General features: G+C 43.9%; 1 protein-coding gene across 3 annotated transcripts in view; it reads left to right on the top strand.

The window, feature by feature from the left end:
- PLCB3 (phospholipase C beta 3) overlaps positions 1-13091 on the top strand; it is a 79542-nt gene extending 66451 nt beyond the window's left edge. For 2 of the 3 annotated variants that reach the window (XM_042440178.1, XM_042440176.1), the window contains exons 27-33: positions 164-347; positions 1023-1179; positions 2410-2486; positions 4261-4350; positions 5630-5687; positions 7824-7910; positions 12039-13091. In XM_042440178.1, the coding sequence (XP_042296112.1) occupies positions 164-347; positions 1023-1179; positions 2410-2486; positions 4261-4350; positions 5630-5687; positions 7824-7910; positions 12039-12206 (821 nt within the window). In that variant the 3' untranslated portion in view covers positions 12207-13091. The remainder of the gene's footprint in view (positions 1-163; positions 348-1022; positions 1180-2409; positions 2487-4260; positions 4351-5629; positions 5688-7823; positions 7911-12038) is intronic. The other variant, XM_042440179.1, reaches the window with a different exon arrangement.
- The last annotated feature ends 2766 nt before the right edge of the window (positions 13092-15857 follow it).

Below are 15857 nucleotides of genomic sequence, written 5' to 3'. Positions count from 1 at the left end.
ATTAAGTTCCTAGTCCTTATGATCTTATGGGAGGAAGCTGTTTGGAAAACCTTTCTGGCCCTCTCTTTTTGCCTGCACTTTCTTTCTTTATTTCGTTTCTTCCCATTTGGGGAGCAGGGCTTTTGCCACCCTCTAAACTTTTGTGCCCCTCTTCTTTTGCCAGAGATTTCCCCTCAGTCTGTTGAGGAGCTGCGGCAGCAGAAAGCCTTTGTGAAACTGCTGAAGAAGCAATACCGGGAACTGAAGGAGCTCCGGAGGAAACATATGAAGAAGATCTGCAGCCTCAACAAGAAGCAGAACGCCCAGTTTGCCCTGGCAGAAAGGAGCCGGCTCCGTAGCCGAGAAGGGTGAGGATCTGGCTCATAGAATCATAGAACTGGGAGAGAACTCAATGGTCATCTAGTCTGAACCCCTGCCATGCAGAAAGACACAACACATTCACATGTGCATGCACTCCAGCTGAAGATACTCTCCTGTCTCTGTTGGGAAGAGTTTTGCGCATCTTGGTATGCAGTTTCTATCATCCCCAGCTAGCACAATCATGGGTTGGCTTAGTTCAGAATGATGGGAGATATTGTCCAAAAGGTCTGAGAACTTCGGATAAAGGGCGAAATATAAATACAGTGGGTCCTTCTTCTCTAACCCGTGGATGCTCAAGTCCCATTGAATACAACGGCATAGCAAAATGGTGTCCCTTATGTAAAATGGCAAAATCGAGGTTTGCTATTTTGGAATTTATACTTCGTTTTGGAATATTTTCAAGGTGCTTGAACCTGCAGATAAAGAATCCGTGGATACAGAGTGCCAACCATATTTGAATTAATAAAATAAATAAATAAATAAATTTGGGAAGAAGGGATTAGAAATCTGGCTCCAAATCTTATGTCATGAGCTCTAAACTCTTCTGATGTTGCACCATAGTCGCCTCTCCACTGGAGCATGCGTTGCTGCTCTCTGGCCTTCCCACACACATCCTTTGCATGTCTCAATGACTACTCCTTTTTGACTTTCCTCTTCCGTAGGTCTCAGAGTTCGCTGGAAGCCATGAGGCAAGGACAAGAGCAAGACGGGACGCGCCGGAAGCTGGACCTGCAAGAGTGGCAAATGCAGGGGCTGTTGCAGCTGCGGGAGGCTCAGCACCAACTAGAAAGGGACTGCAAGCGAGAGCACCTGCACCAGGTGTCCTAAGGGGCTGGGGGGATCCCTTCCAAAGGGGACACTTTACAGTTCTTGGGTAGGAAAGTGTATGTACACAAGTGCCATGTCACAATCCATGGCCAGTGTATCTAAATTGGTAGGAATGAGTTCCCCCCCTTCTTCTTGAATTTGCAAGTAGAAAGATAACAAAGAAAGATTCTCTTTTTAAAATTACTTTAGCCATTTATATATCCCACCTTTCCCCCAATGTTGGGACAATGTCGTGGCTTCACAATCTTAAAAAACCAATGCTGATTTAAAATAAATTAGCAAAAACATCAGTACAAGAAGAACATGCTGTTCCCTTTTTAAAAAAATAAGAGTTAAAGTACAATATTTAGCTTGACCTGTGGATAAGTCGACTCCGTTTTTTGGTGGGGTCAATGATTTGACTAAGATTTCTAGACTTATACATGAATAAAGGAATTTGGGGGTTCCTTTAATGAAGTGAGCAGCTTTTCCTCACTCTGTCTTCTGGGGGGATCTAAACAGATTTCTATTTTTGTGAAATGGGTTTTGATAGGAATCCAAGACAGGAGGAATTATAGTCATCTGGGATGGAAATTCAGTGCCCCAGAAAACTCCCTGGTAAACAGGAGCAGAATAATATTCAGCCAAGGCAGCTCTATGTATCTGCTTTATGTGTTTTTATATGGAATTCTTTCTCTCCCCCCCTCTTATTTATTTATTTTTAAGCCAACAGGTATATGCTGACTTTGTGTCCCCACACACAGGTCATGCTTTTGCGTAAGGATGGGTAAACCTGTCAGTCTCGTTCTCATTCAGTTTCTCCGTTTGCCCCTAGCAGTCTCATTCTGTCCTGCTTCTGTTCCGGAGAGCAAGACTTTCCTTTCCTCACGTCTGTCATACATACACATTTTTGTGTGTGTGTTTCTGTGCGATATAACCCCTTTCCCTCCCAAAACACACATTTTTCTGCAGGGATTTGTAAGCATTTTACATTGCATCAAGTATGCCAATGTCCATTTTGTAAGTATGCATTGTGTTACGTGCCTCCCTTTCCCCCCGCAAAATTGCACACCTTGCAAACACCGAGACGTTCAAAGCAAAATGGAATCTGTCATTCCCCGTCTCAGGAACTGCACCATGGGTATGGCTACAGAGGAATGAGAATCCAACAAATCTCTTTTCTGTGTCCTACTTTTGAAGGATATCTCATTTCTATTCTAATTTATCTCGCCTTCCCCTCAGGCCCAGCAGCGTTTGAGAGAGATTGCCCGCGACTGCCAGGCTGCCCAGCTGAAGAAGCTGAAAGAGACAAATGAGAAGTGAGTATTGTCATGTGGGGGAAGAGGAGGAAAAGGAATGGGTTCTCCCTTATGCTGGAACAGGATGGGATCCTGCTAGGGATGTATTTATTCTGCCCCAAACCTCCTGCCTGGAAGCTGCCAAGCCCCAGCAAACATTGCAGTCATCATCTTAATCAATTTATAACACTCTTTCCACCAAAACAATTCACCAAAACACTTAATAGCAATTGTTGTTGTTGTTGTTGTTGTTGTTGTTATTTTCTTACATCCCGCCTTTCTCCCAATATAGGGACTCAAGGCGGCAGTGGCTATTAACTGGCCATAGATGGGGAAGGGAAGAAGTGGTGTTGGGTCCTGCCTAGCATCCCCACTCCATTTCCCTAGAGAGAGGTGGAGAAAGTGGATAGCACTTATTCATAGAATCCCAGAGTTGGAAGAGACCACAAGGGCCATCCAGTCCAACCCCCTACCATACAGGAACTCTCAAAGCATACCCGACATTCATCTTTCCTTTCTCCCTGGAAGACCTCGTTGAAGAAGGGAAGCAGTCCTGGTTGCTCTCAAACCCTTTCCCCAGGCCATTTAGCAGCTTGGCATCAGCTATAGGGCAGAGGGAAAGGTGTGATGACAGATCCAGAAGGGTATGACTTGATAGTGAAGTGTTGGAAACCAGAATTATATATGTGCCACTTATCCTCTGCCCAGTAAGTTAACCTGCTGCTCCCACATTCAATAAAGGCAACTAGCACTGAAATCAGATGTAATCATTGGTTTGGTGTACTTTAGGACATGGAATCAGAGCATAGGGGTGCAGGCAGTATTTTGTTCTGTGCCCAAGGCAGAGCCAGTGGGGTATATCAATTTGAGTGTTGGACTATTACTCTGGAGATCAGGGTTTGAATCCCTGTTCAGCCATAGAAACCGAGAGGGGGATCTTGGGCACGTTTCACTCTCTCAGCCTCAGAGGAAGGCAAAGGTAAACCCCATTTGGACAGCTTCTGCCAAGAAAACCCCATGATAGTGTCACCTTAGGGTTGCCGTAATTCAGCAACTACTTCAAAGCACACAGCAACAGCAATAAGAACATGAACCAAATGCAGCAAAACATTTTGAGTTGACCCTTACAGGTAGCTGTTGTTGTGCACCTTCAAGTCATTCCCAACTTATGGCGACACTATGGCAACCCTGTCATGGGGTTTTCTTGGCAAGATTTGCTCAGAGAAGGTTTGCCATTGCCTTCCCTACTGAGAGTATGTAACTTGTTCAAGATCACCCAATGGGTTTCATGGCCAAGCAGGGAATCAAACCCTGGGTAGTCCAACGCTCAAACCATGATGCCATGCTGGCTTTCTCAGGTAGTTGCCACCACTAAATCTTGATCCACCCAACTCAGTATTGTCTACTCCAGGAATTGTGTGAGTCACAGATTACATGCAACCCACCGATGCCATCCTTGGACCTACACATGCTAAATTTTGTTCAGATTTGCAAATGGGTGCGGTGCACATTTCCATGAACATTTCATGGGCACAACTAGGCATTTAAAGGCTCCACTGTTTTTATCCTGATAACCTTTGGTGGAAATGGTCTGAGGGGGGGAAGGTTGGAGGAGGAATTGGGGGGCAATGCTGGGACTTTTGCTGGTTGCCGATCCCTGGTTTGCACTGACTGGCAGCATGGCATCTTCCTCATGCCTAGCTGAAAATGCTGGGAATTCAGCCCAAGACCTTTGGTATGCTGGACATGTATCCTCTGCCACTGAGTCCCAGCCTCTTTCTCCATCTCTCCTTAGAGAGAAGAAAGAACTTCAGAAAATCTTGGATCGGAAGCGGCACAACAGCATCACTGAAGCCAAATCCCGGGAGAGGAACAAAAAGGATGTGTGAGTAGAGTCCAGGCAACGGCTAGATTTATTTCTCTAAACCTTTCTAGGCTGCTTTTTCCAATAAAATGAATGTAGCTCAGAAATACACATACACCCACCGGAAAACCTTGAGATTAAAACAAAACAGGGTTTTGGTTTTTTTAAAGCAAAAGTGAAAAAAGCAGCAACCAGATTCACAGAGGTACATGGTGGGGTTTATAGACACCATATGAACCAGAAAGAATGTGCTTTGGGAGCAAGTAATGGTTTGAGCATTGAGCTAGGACACTAGGAGACCATGGTTCAAATCCCGCCTTGGCTATGGAAACTCACCTCGGGCAAGTCACACTCTCTCAGCCTAGGAGGATGGCAATGGCAAACCCACTCTGAACAAATCTTGCCAAGAAAACCCTGTGATAGGTTCGCCTTAAGGTCGCCATAAGTCGGAAACTTATGGAAAAGGAGCAACAAGGAGGCATTATTCATCTTGGCAACAAGATCAATACATAACTCTAGAACCATTATCCTAAGGCAGAGGTGGACGCCTCTGGCCTCCTGTTGTTGCAGCTCCCAACATTGCTCATCATAGACTCTGATGGCTGAGGCTGCTGGGAGCTGGAGTCCAACAATATCTAAAGATCCACGCAGTGTCCACCCATGTTCTAAAACAGGTTTGGAGAGTGCAATCAATGGGCTGCTTGCCTCCTTGGACCTTTTTTGGTGGCTCTGTGCCTAGGACTCCTCCACAAGCCATCAGTGCCCATTACTATTTTCATTTTTGGGCTTCAAATGATAAATGCGCCAAATCTGCCGCCAAATGCAGCAATTTTGCTCCTCCACATCCTTCTCAACTCCCCTCCAAAATGACTGAAAATGGCAAAAATGAAAATTGGAAATGGCATCGTGTCACACGCTGGGTGACCAGGCGTCCTCCTTTTCCAGGACATGCCGTACACTTCAACCTTCTGTCCAGGAGGAATTCCAAAATGTCCTCCATTTTGAGCATGACTAAGGAGTGTAAATTTATATGATTGTCTTTAGCTTTTTATTTATTTAGCATCCTAGGAATGGAGAGGAGAACAAGTCCCAGTTCACCCCAAAAGCTGGTTGAGAGAGAGTCAACCTGGGGAAATGGACTGAGATAGCTGGGCCAAGCTGTACAGACACATTCTGGGCTGGGTCTTGAGTGCGAAATACCTGCCATTCTATAGCCAGAGTCCCCTGTATTGGTTTGTGGGTGGGAGGCAGAAATAAGAGTCTTTCTACTTACTTGGAAAGGCTTTTTTTCACTTTGCAGGGAGCTGACTGAGATAAACAGGCGGCACATCACTGAATCGGTTAACTCCATCCGAAGGGTGAGTGTCACATATTCTAAAAGCAATGTCCATTATCCACATGCAAATCTTATTTTTCTTAACCAAAATGCCATCACGCGCTCACAAAAAGGGTGGCATCAGCAGGCTCTGGCTCAACCTTTGCAAAAGTACAAGAAAGAAAGCAAAAGAAAATCATAGAATTGGGAGAGACCTCGAGGGTCACGAAATCTGATTCCCTGCCATGCAAGAAAACCCGCTAAAGGATTGGGAATTGAGGACCTGCACCCACCCTGCAGAAATAATTCAGTGTGACACCACTTTAAGTGCCATGGCTGAATGCTGTGGGATACTGGGATTTGTAGTTTGTTGTGGCACCAGAGCTCTCTGACAGAGAAGGCTTAAATGTCTCACAAAATTACAGTTTACAGAATTCCATCGCAATGAGCTATGGCACTTAAAGTGGTGTCAAACTGGATTATTTCTGCAGTGCAGATGCAGCCCAGGTCTGAGTGTTGATTGAATTTGAGGAGAAAGAAAAGGGGAAATTGGTGGGATAGAAGGGAGCACCCCACACTGCAGGATTTTCTTTCAAGTCCCACTCCTCTGGGATATACTTCTTTAATTTTAACTTTACTCAGGTTTGTATGTAAGAATGGCAGTTAACTCTTTACTCTTGTTACGTTGAAGGCTTTCATGGCCGGCATCCATAGTTTTTTGTGGTTTTTCGGGCTCTGTGTCCATGTTCTAGAAGAGTTATTCCTGATGTTTCGCCAGCATCTGTGGCTGGCATCTTCAGAGAAAGAAGATGTTGATGATGCCAGCCATCTTCTCTGAAGATGCCAGCCACAGACACTGGCGAAACATCAGGAATAAACTCTTCTGGAACATGGCCACAGAGCCCGAAAAATCCATCTTTACTCTTGCCTTGGTGAATGACTCCATACTTTAGAATGAGTTAATATTATAAGAAAACTTAGCAAAGAAAGTAAGGACTGCGGGGTGCAGATAAATGGGAAGTATGTGATCCAGTTCTACACCAGGTCTCCATTCACACTGCACAAATACAGCAATATGTTCCACTTTTTAATCACAATAACAGAAAAAACCCAAAAACAAAATGGATTTCATAGTCAATATAGTGCCACTCTCTGTATCAATTTAAGAGGGGGAAAAACCTGAATCAAGCTATTATTACCATTATTACTATAGGATACAAATAGCAGCTCTTAGAGATTACATATATTACCTTATATCTCTGCATTATACAGTGGTCCCTTAGTATTGGCCGGGGTTTGGTTCCAGGAGCTCACCTGTGGATACCAAAATCTGTGGTCAAATTAAATAGGTGGCATAATAAAATGGTATCCCTTATCTAAAATGGCAAAATCAAGGTTTGATGTTTGGAATGTATCTATTTTTTAAAAAAAATATTTTCAAGTCGTGGGTAGTTGAATCCATGAATAAAAAGTCCATGAATAAAAAGTCCATGGATATGGAGGGCTGACAGTACAAGGCGATTAAAAAAGACTGGTGCAAAACGGAATAAGAACAGCTTTGCTTTTGCACCATTTTTGAGTCACTTGCTATTCCACTTCAAATGCCATGGAAACATCCCATGGGATCCTGTGTTTGGCAGTTTAGGGAGAGGAATTCGAATTCCCTGCCACATCTGACTCCAGACCCCATGATTCCATAGGATGTTGCCATGGTAGTTGAAGTGGAATTTAGCGCTGGATTTGTGTAGTATGGATGGAGCCCAGATGAGGAACAAAGGTATCTCTAATACAGTCAGTCCTTTATATCCATGGATTGAAGCATCCATGGCATGCAAATATTTTATATATATATGTATATATATATATATATAAAGTCCAAAAAGCAAACCTTGATCTTGCCATTTTATATAAGGGACACCATTTTATTATGCCATCGTATTTAATGGGACTTGAGCATCCATGGATTCTGATATCCATGGAGGATCCTGGAACCAAACCCCAGCGGATAACAAGGGCCCACTGTCATCTTTTTTTCTAAAAAATGATTGCAACACCCTTCAGCATTAGTAGCTTGCAGAACCAGTAATGAGGGATGATGGGTTTCGTATACAACGTCTAAAAGGGCATAATTTGTCTATCCCTGTGTTTAGTTCTCCCTCTCTTTCTCTCTGTCTTAAAGCTTGAAGAGGCTCAGAAACGGCGCCAGGAGAAGCTACTGGCAGGGCACCAGGGGATACTGCAAATGATCGAGGAGGAAGAGCCGCGGGTAAGTGTCACAAAAGCTTCTGGGAGCATCTTAGAATCATAGCATCCTAGAATTGGAAGGGATCCCAAGGTTCATCTTATCAAACCCCCTTAAGCCACGCAGGAGCAAACCACTCAAGCACTCCTGAAAGATGCCCATCCAATCTCTGTTTCAAAATCTCTAAAGGAGAGTCCACCACCTTTTGTGACAGTCTATTTCACACTTCTTACTGTAAAACTAATGTTTAGGTGGATTCTCATTTCTTCAAAGATATAGCTGTGTTCGTCTGTAGAGAGATCTTGTGGCACGTTTGAGACAAACTGAAAGAAGTTGGCAGCATGAGCTTTTGCTGAACAAAAATAGCTCTTTGCAGTGAATACATTCTTCTTAGCATTCAGCAATTTAAATCCATTTTCTGAAGATGCCAGCCACAGATGCTGGTGAAACGTCAGGAATAAACTCTTCTAGAACATGGTCACATAGCCTGAAGAACCCATAATAAACTGTGGATGCCGTTCATGAAAGCCTTTGGCTTCACATTAAATCAATCTTGGTTTTGGTTTTAGTTTAGTGCAGTGATTCCCAAACTCTGGCCCTTCAGGTGTTTTGGACGTCAACTCCCCGAATCCCAGACTATTGACCAAGATGGCTAAGGCTTCTGGGAACTGAAGTCCAAAACACCTGGAAGGCCAGAGTTTGGGAATCACTGATTGAAAGACAGTCTTAACCACTGTCCAAGACTGTCCATTCCACTGTTCAGCATCTTACAGTAGAGATTCGTAGCATAAATTTAGTCCAGTGGTTTGTTTTCTAGCCTTGGGAGCAGCAGAGAACAGTCTGGCTCCATCTTCTACCTGATATTTAAAGATGGCTGTTGTGTTGCTAAGCACAGTGGAGCCTGGGAGTGACAGCGCAAGGATTGCAAAGAGCGATGAGCCTAAGGCTTTGGAGATGTTTTGAACTGCAGCTCCCTCGGTTCTGTATTTCTGGCCATGTTGGAGCCAAAACATCTGGAGAGCCAGAACTTCTCCATTTTCCAAATACCAAACGGTAGAAGCTGTGGTTTTCCTATGCCCTGTGCTGGCAGTTGCCCAGACTGATGGTTAGTGTGGCTGGATCTTGCATGTTCTTCTAGTACTCTTTGTGCAAAAAAGGCTACAGAAAGGCACACATGATCCAAGGCTATAAAAACAAAGTATTTGCAATCATTCCATGGCCACAATTTCTTGCTGCTCCATGGATGTTTTGCAGAGCATTGGTTAGATTCACCTCCTTTCTCTTTTCCTCTGCTTTCCCCCTTACTTACAATTAATCATTTATTAACAAGCAAAATGAGAAAGAAGGGGACCCATAACAACCAACTGCATTTGCTGTCGCTCAAGGCACCTCACCTTCGGGTTGTTTTGGAGTGTTATGTCCATGCAACCTGCTGTCTAAAGGCCATTGAGAAATTGTGTCGCACAGCTGCGCTTCTTACAACGATCGTAAAACATTTGCCACCTGCTGACCAGAGCAGAAAGGGTTTATGGCAGTGCCAGTAGGTGCCAGCAAGTTTTTCTGCTTCAGGGCTTGGCCTCAAAGCACTGGTAGCCAGGTTTCAGGAGTTGCAGAAGATTTATTTTGGTGGTGTAGACAACTTGCTTGCTTGCTGATTGTTGCTTTTATATTCTTCTAGAATCCAAAAAATGTTGAACTCTGGGCTTGGGGGTCTCTAAATTTCAAAGTTAATACAAATAGTGGAGGGGACACTCCATAAATTTGGAATAGTTCATCTGCCAAGTGGAGTCCAACCATCACTGCCACCTCTGTATTGGGATGCAAAATGCCACCTGTTTTGTTGCATTTCTCAGAATCACACAACATTCTTGATCCATTCCAGTCCCAGACTAATGTGCAAGTAGGGTGGCCAAATGTCCTTCTTTTCAGGACACACAATACATTTCAACCTTCTGTCCAGGAGAAATTCCAAAATTTTCTCCATTTTGGGTATGACTAAGAAGCACGGATTTATATTTATGAGTGTCCTCTGATTTCCTTGAATGTCCTACACTTTGCGGTGCCTTGTCCTCCTTTGCCATTATGACATCTGGTCACCTTGTGTTCAGGACAACCTCGCCATGTGTGGAAATCTACGCATATGATGAAATGTGCCTTTTGCAGTATCCTTCTTTTCCCTTTCATAATGCGTGTATTTCTAAACGTTTCCCCCATTGACTAAAGCGTGCTTGTGCATATCTTGCATATCCACACTTTTTTAGCCGTTTACATTTCCTTGCATATAATTCATAAAAAAAGCCAGCTGTTCACATCCTCTTCCCAATGACAGGAAACCCAATGCGTGTTCGTTCATTCATTCAGTCTGCCATAAAGAATGAACCGTATCAATTCATTTAAAAAATCTTGCATAGAACAAAATGTTTTCCCACGCCTATGTGCAAACCAGTTACGTGAAATGTGTGGAATCCATGTTTTTGCATTGATCTCTGCACGTTCATCTTAAAAATATTTGGAATGCTTCTTGCTTTAGGTCTGAGCCTTTTGGCTTCCGGTGTGTTTTTACTGTTGTTAACCACCCTTGGGTTGACTCCCCGTCTACTTCCCTCCACCTTTCCTAGCATTATTGTTTTTTCCAACGAGTCGTTCCTTCGCATGATGTGTCCGAAGTACAACAGCCTCAGTTTAGCCATCTTGGCTTCCAGGGAGATTTCTGGCTTGATCTTCTTCTGGGACCCATTTATTTGTCTTTTTGCCCATCCATGACATCCAGAGCACTCTTCTGCAGCGCCACATCTCAAATGAATTCTTCCTATCCCCTTTCTTCACCGTCCAGCTCTCTCATACATGGTAATAGGGTAAACGATGGCTTGTACGATTCTAACGTTCATGCTCATTGTATATCTTTGCATTTTAGGATCTTTTCTAATTCTTCCATAGCTGCCCTCCCCATTCTTAGTCTTTTTATGATTTCTTATTGCAGTCCCTGCTCTGATCAGTGTTTGATCCCAGGTATGAGAACTCTTACTATTTCTGTTTCCTCATAGTCTAGGTTCAATTTGTGTAGCTTCTCCAGTGTCATTATTTTTGGTTTCTTTACGTTCAACAGTAAGCCTGCTTTTGCACTGTCTTCCGTGATCTTTTCCTTAGTAGTTGTTCCAGGTCTGGGAGGTTTTCTGCTAGTACTATGGTGTCATCTGCATATCTTAGACTGTTGATATTCCTTCTTCCTATTTTCACTCCTCCTCCTTGTATATCCAATCCTGCTTTTCTTATAATATGTTCTGCATATAAGTTGACAGATACGGTGATAAGATGCAGGCTTGCCTGACCCCTTTGCCAATTGGGAAACATTCTCTTTCTCTGTCTTCTGTCCTGAGAGTAGCCTCATGTCCTGAGTGCAAATTTCTCATCAGGACTATCAGGGCCTCCCATTCCCACTTACAAATAAATTGATTTGCGATCCAAATCGATGGATTGATTAGACAGCGGAGTGTAGTTCCCACTACATTTGTCCTTATTGCATTTTCCCTGTAAAATAACCCATTTGTGGTTCACATTGACAAATGAATCGATTCAAAATGGACTTGCTCCAGATTTAAATCAATTCCAATCCGCATCTGGTTCGCACTTGTGCGGAATCGGTTTATCAAAAAAGATGTGGAAAACATCAGCGTGAAGAAGACGTGGCTTAAATGGATCTAGCGCGTGCCCCCCCCCCTCCGAATCACTTCAGCGAATCAATTCAAGTGGGAACCAGGGTCACTTGAACCAGTTCAAAACTATTTGCAATCTGGTTTAAAAAGTAGTGGGAATCAGGCCCAGATGTGGTGGCACTCCCATGTATTTAAGGGCGTTCCATAGCCTTTCATGATCTATGTAGTCAACAGCTTTGCTATAGTCTATAAAACACAGGCTGATTTTCTTTGGAGTTCCTTGGTGGGCTCCATTAGCCATTGTATGTTTGCAATGTGATCCCTAGTACCTCTTCCTTTCCAGAACCCCACTTGAACCTCTGAAATTTCTCTCTCCATGTATGGTTGGAGTCTATGTTGCAGAATTTGGAGCATAATTTTGCTTGCACAAGAGATTAGAGCTATGGTTCTAGTTCCTGTTTGTAATCCTTGTTTCTTTTCCCCAACTCCTGCTCCTCAGTTGACAGCCCAGCTAGAAGAAGAGTGCAACCTGGAGGCCCTTGCTTTGCGTCAAGAGATTGGCCGCTACCTGCAAGAGGAACTCGATGGCGGGGTCAGCAATGGATACTCAACTACCGGATCCAGCCTTAGCCCTCCTCCTGCCGAAGAAGAGCTCACGGTCCTGTGAGATTTGGAAGTGGGAGCAAACCCTGGAGTATGAGGGGTGGAGAAGAGAGGAGAGCATCTTACAAATCTCTTCCTCTCCCCTCCAAGTGGGATGTGGCAAAGCCGACGGAAGGAAAAGAAACTACACTAAAAAGCACTTCGCTTTTTTTTTCTTTGTTTTTTTTTTAAGGAAGAAATATTTTATTTTTTTAAACTAATTTTTTTAATTTACTAATGGTAATGTTCTACGATTTTTCAGTTTGGAACCTGGAAAAGGACTCTGGGACAGAAAGGGTGTGTGTGTGTGAGAAACATTGGACAATCCCTGTCGCACATATGCACATGTATGTACACACACAAACACACGCAGAGCGCACCTGTGCCGAAAGAGACGGGAAGGGAGTTGAACTTTTATGGGAGATCTTTTAATGCACTGTCGAGGGGAAGGGGATGCATACCCCACCCTGATCCAATCTGTGTCCCACATCGAGGGGGTTAAGGAATAAAAAGGGCTATTTTTTTAAATCCGGCGTTTCTCAAGGGATGGTTGAAACATAATTGGCAGAAGGGATGCCTATGTAGAAATGCCTTCGCTCTCCACTAGGTTGTCGATCTCTGGGAGCTGTGTAGGCAGCTATGCGCAACGGAGGGAAGGCCATGGGGAACAAAGTGCTTGGAAAACATACTTTTACTATGAGAGGGGAGGTTCATGGCTGCTTTGGGGGGTGGGTGCGAAAGATACCGGGACAGCTGTTGGTCTGCCCTTGTGCAATTGCGGCAGGGTGACAACCTGGTCTCTCCCTTTCATTGGATGTAATTTTCCCCCCTCTCTCTGTCTCTCTCTCTCTTGCCTTCTTTTTTTAAAAAAACAACAACAACAAAAGTAATAAACTCATAATGCAGTTGCCTTCTGTTTATTCTTGGCAGTGGTTCATGGGAGGGAAGAGCAGCTGGGATTTGTGGCAGGCTGGATGCGTTGCTGCAGTTCTTTTCCATCATAAACTGGTTTTACTGCAACATGGCTTTGTTTGTGTTTATAGTAACACTTGCCATTGATGTGCCCAAATTGGTCCTAGCTTGGGAGCCCTGGACACAGTCCTTATTCCTGCGGCAAGCTGCCTTGTAAAAGAGTCCAGCCACTGCACACTTTATCCTAGCAGTGTCTGTGCATCAGCTCTCCAGCAGAAAAAGCATTCTCTCTTCACCTGCTGTTGATCCTTTTTAATCCTAAGAATTGAACCTGGGACCTTCTGTGGGCACTGCCAGCCGAGCCAAGCTCAGACTGAGTTCAGAGAAAGGGCATGGGCAACGTCATCATCGGAAGGAGCAGACCTATTGAAGTCATCTTGCCCAAGGTAGACCCCACACCCCATATGACATTGACTATAAGGTTCTCTCCCAGTGATGTGCTTTAGGTCTATTTAACTCAGTGATGGACAGTGGATGGGCATCTGGCTGTCTTGGGACTGTATTTCCCATCAGGCATAGGTGGCATAACCAGGTGTGAGGAGCAAAGGGAATTAGAGACCAGTGACATCTAGAGAGATAGCCAGTGTGTCAAAGTGGTATGAGTGTTGACTACAATTCTGGAGACCCAGATTCGGCCATGAAACCCACTGGGTGACATTGGGCAAGTCACACGCTCTCAGCCTCAGGTGAAGGCAATAGGAAACCTCTAGACAATGTGAAGTTGAAGACTTTCATGGCCAGCATCCATAGTTTTTTGTGGGTTTTTCAAGCTATGTATGTGGCCATGTTCTAGAAGAGGTTTATTCCTGACGTTTTGCCAGCATCTGTGGCTGGCATCTTCAGAGAAGATGCCGCCTCTAGACAAATCTTGTCAAGAAAACCCCATGTTAGGCCTTAGGGTTGCCATAAGTTGGAAACGACTTTAAGGCACACAACACACGCATGCCCAGCATCTTGAGTGCAGAGTTGCCCACTCTTGCTTTATACATTATGTGAATGGTGGTGTTTCCTGATTGTAGTGATATGTAATACGTTTTTTTGTGAACTGGATTTGGGATTAAGGGGCACACAAACTGCATGGAGAGTCGTGGCAACGGAGAAGAGTTCGACGCAAGCTAGAGCCAAAGGACTGCTTCAAAGACCACCAAATGGATTGTAGGCCAAATCGAGCCTGAGTTCCCACTACAAGTGATGATGACTAAACCGAGGAGGCTGTTGGATTTTGGATCTATCATGAGATGATGTGACACGTTGGAAAAGATAAAAATGTTCTGCAGAGGCAGTAGAAGAAGTGGGCGATCCAACTACAGATGGATTACTTCAAGCAAGCAAGCCATGGCCCTGACTTTGCAAGACATCATTCTTGATTATGGGTTTCTTGGAGGTCTCTCAGTCATAGGGTCGCCATAAGTTAACTTGATGTCAACAACAAATTCATCACAGACTTATTAGGTTGAATGGTTTGTCTTGTGTCTTGAAGTTTCACACAAACAAGGACATGGCAAACTAGCAATTCAGAAACAACTTCGGATGAGGTTTCAGTGAGGGTTGACATTTTGGTAGGTTTAGTGGGATCTTCAGAGACAGAGTGGTTTAGTGGTTTGAGCCTTGAGACTAGGCGTTGGGATCCCTGTTCAGCCATGGAAATATGTAGGCAAGTCACACTTTCAGCCTCAGAGGAAAGAAAAAGTAACCTCCCTCTGAATAAATCTTGCCAAGAAAAACCCTTGATAGGTTCGTCTTAAGATATCTATAAGTCAGAAATGACATGAACACACAACAACGAAGTGGGATCTTGGGAGCACCTTCTTGTGGCTACTGTTAGAAGAGATGTCTCAATCCCTTTGAAACTATCACTCTCCGGCAAGCTTTGTTTTGAAGTCAACACCATTTTTTGGAGCTTATCGCTTATGCAATTTTGGATTCACCGCCCAAATTTCAGCCTTGGATCCAGCTGCAATTCACTATTCTTGCTGGCCAGGTGGCAAATAAACATTTCAGAGGTATAGCTATGTTTGCAAACACAACCTTGTGGTGTATAAAAGTCTAGCAAAGTGACTTGACGTAAGCTTTTCCGTGGGCTTCAATTCCCCCATGCCAAATGTAGCTTGTCGGGTTTATAGAGAATCTCTGATCCTAAAGTGACATGTTTTGGTCCAGTTTGGTTGCTCACGTGTCGCGTCCTAAAAACGTTGAGAAAAGTAGTGATGGGCGGAAGAGTCCTAGAAAAAATCTCTGGTATTTGTAGTCATTTGGCAAGGATTTCTACTCGAAACTGTGTCACAGGACTGTTGTCGTTGGAGAGAGATATTGTGATGGTGCAATGGTCTGAGCCTTGCAATAGGCCTCAAAATTATACTTCTGAAATGGAGAAGGCTTGGGGTGTCCAGGTGTGTAGTTCAGTGGCCCATTTAGGTCTGATACTTAAAACAAATTGCTAGGCTCAGATTGTATATGTATACTGTATACACTCATGTATAAGTCTAGACATTTTAGTGAAAATACTGATCCCCAAAACCTGAGTATACTTATCCAGGCTCAATTTAAATACTGTACTTTAACGCTTATCAAAAAAGGAACCATCCCCTGGTGAAAGTTAAGAGTATAATCTGTCTTGGAAGCACTGATTCACTTTTATTCTTCCATCCATCTAGTCTTTAACTGTGGTGTAACCCGCCTTGAGACGTGAGGAGAGGTGGGAATA

The sequence above is a fragment of the Sceloporus undulatus genome, chromosome 9 (assembly GCF_019175285.1).
Source record: "Sceloporus undulatus isolate JIND9_A2432 ecotype Alabama chromosome 9, SceUnd_v1.1, whole genome shotgun sequence".
Lineage (NCBI taxonomy): Eukaryota > Metazoa > Chordata > Lepidosauria > Squamata > Phrynosomatidae > Sceloporus > Sceloporus undulatus.
Note: the sequence above shows the minus strand (reverse complement) of the source record. Positions and strands in the feature narration are given on the sequence as shown.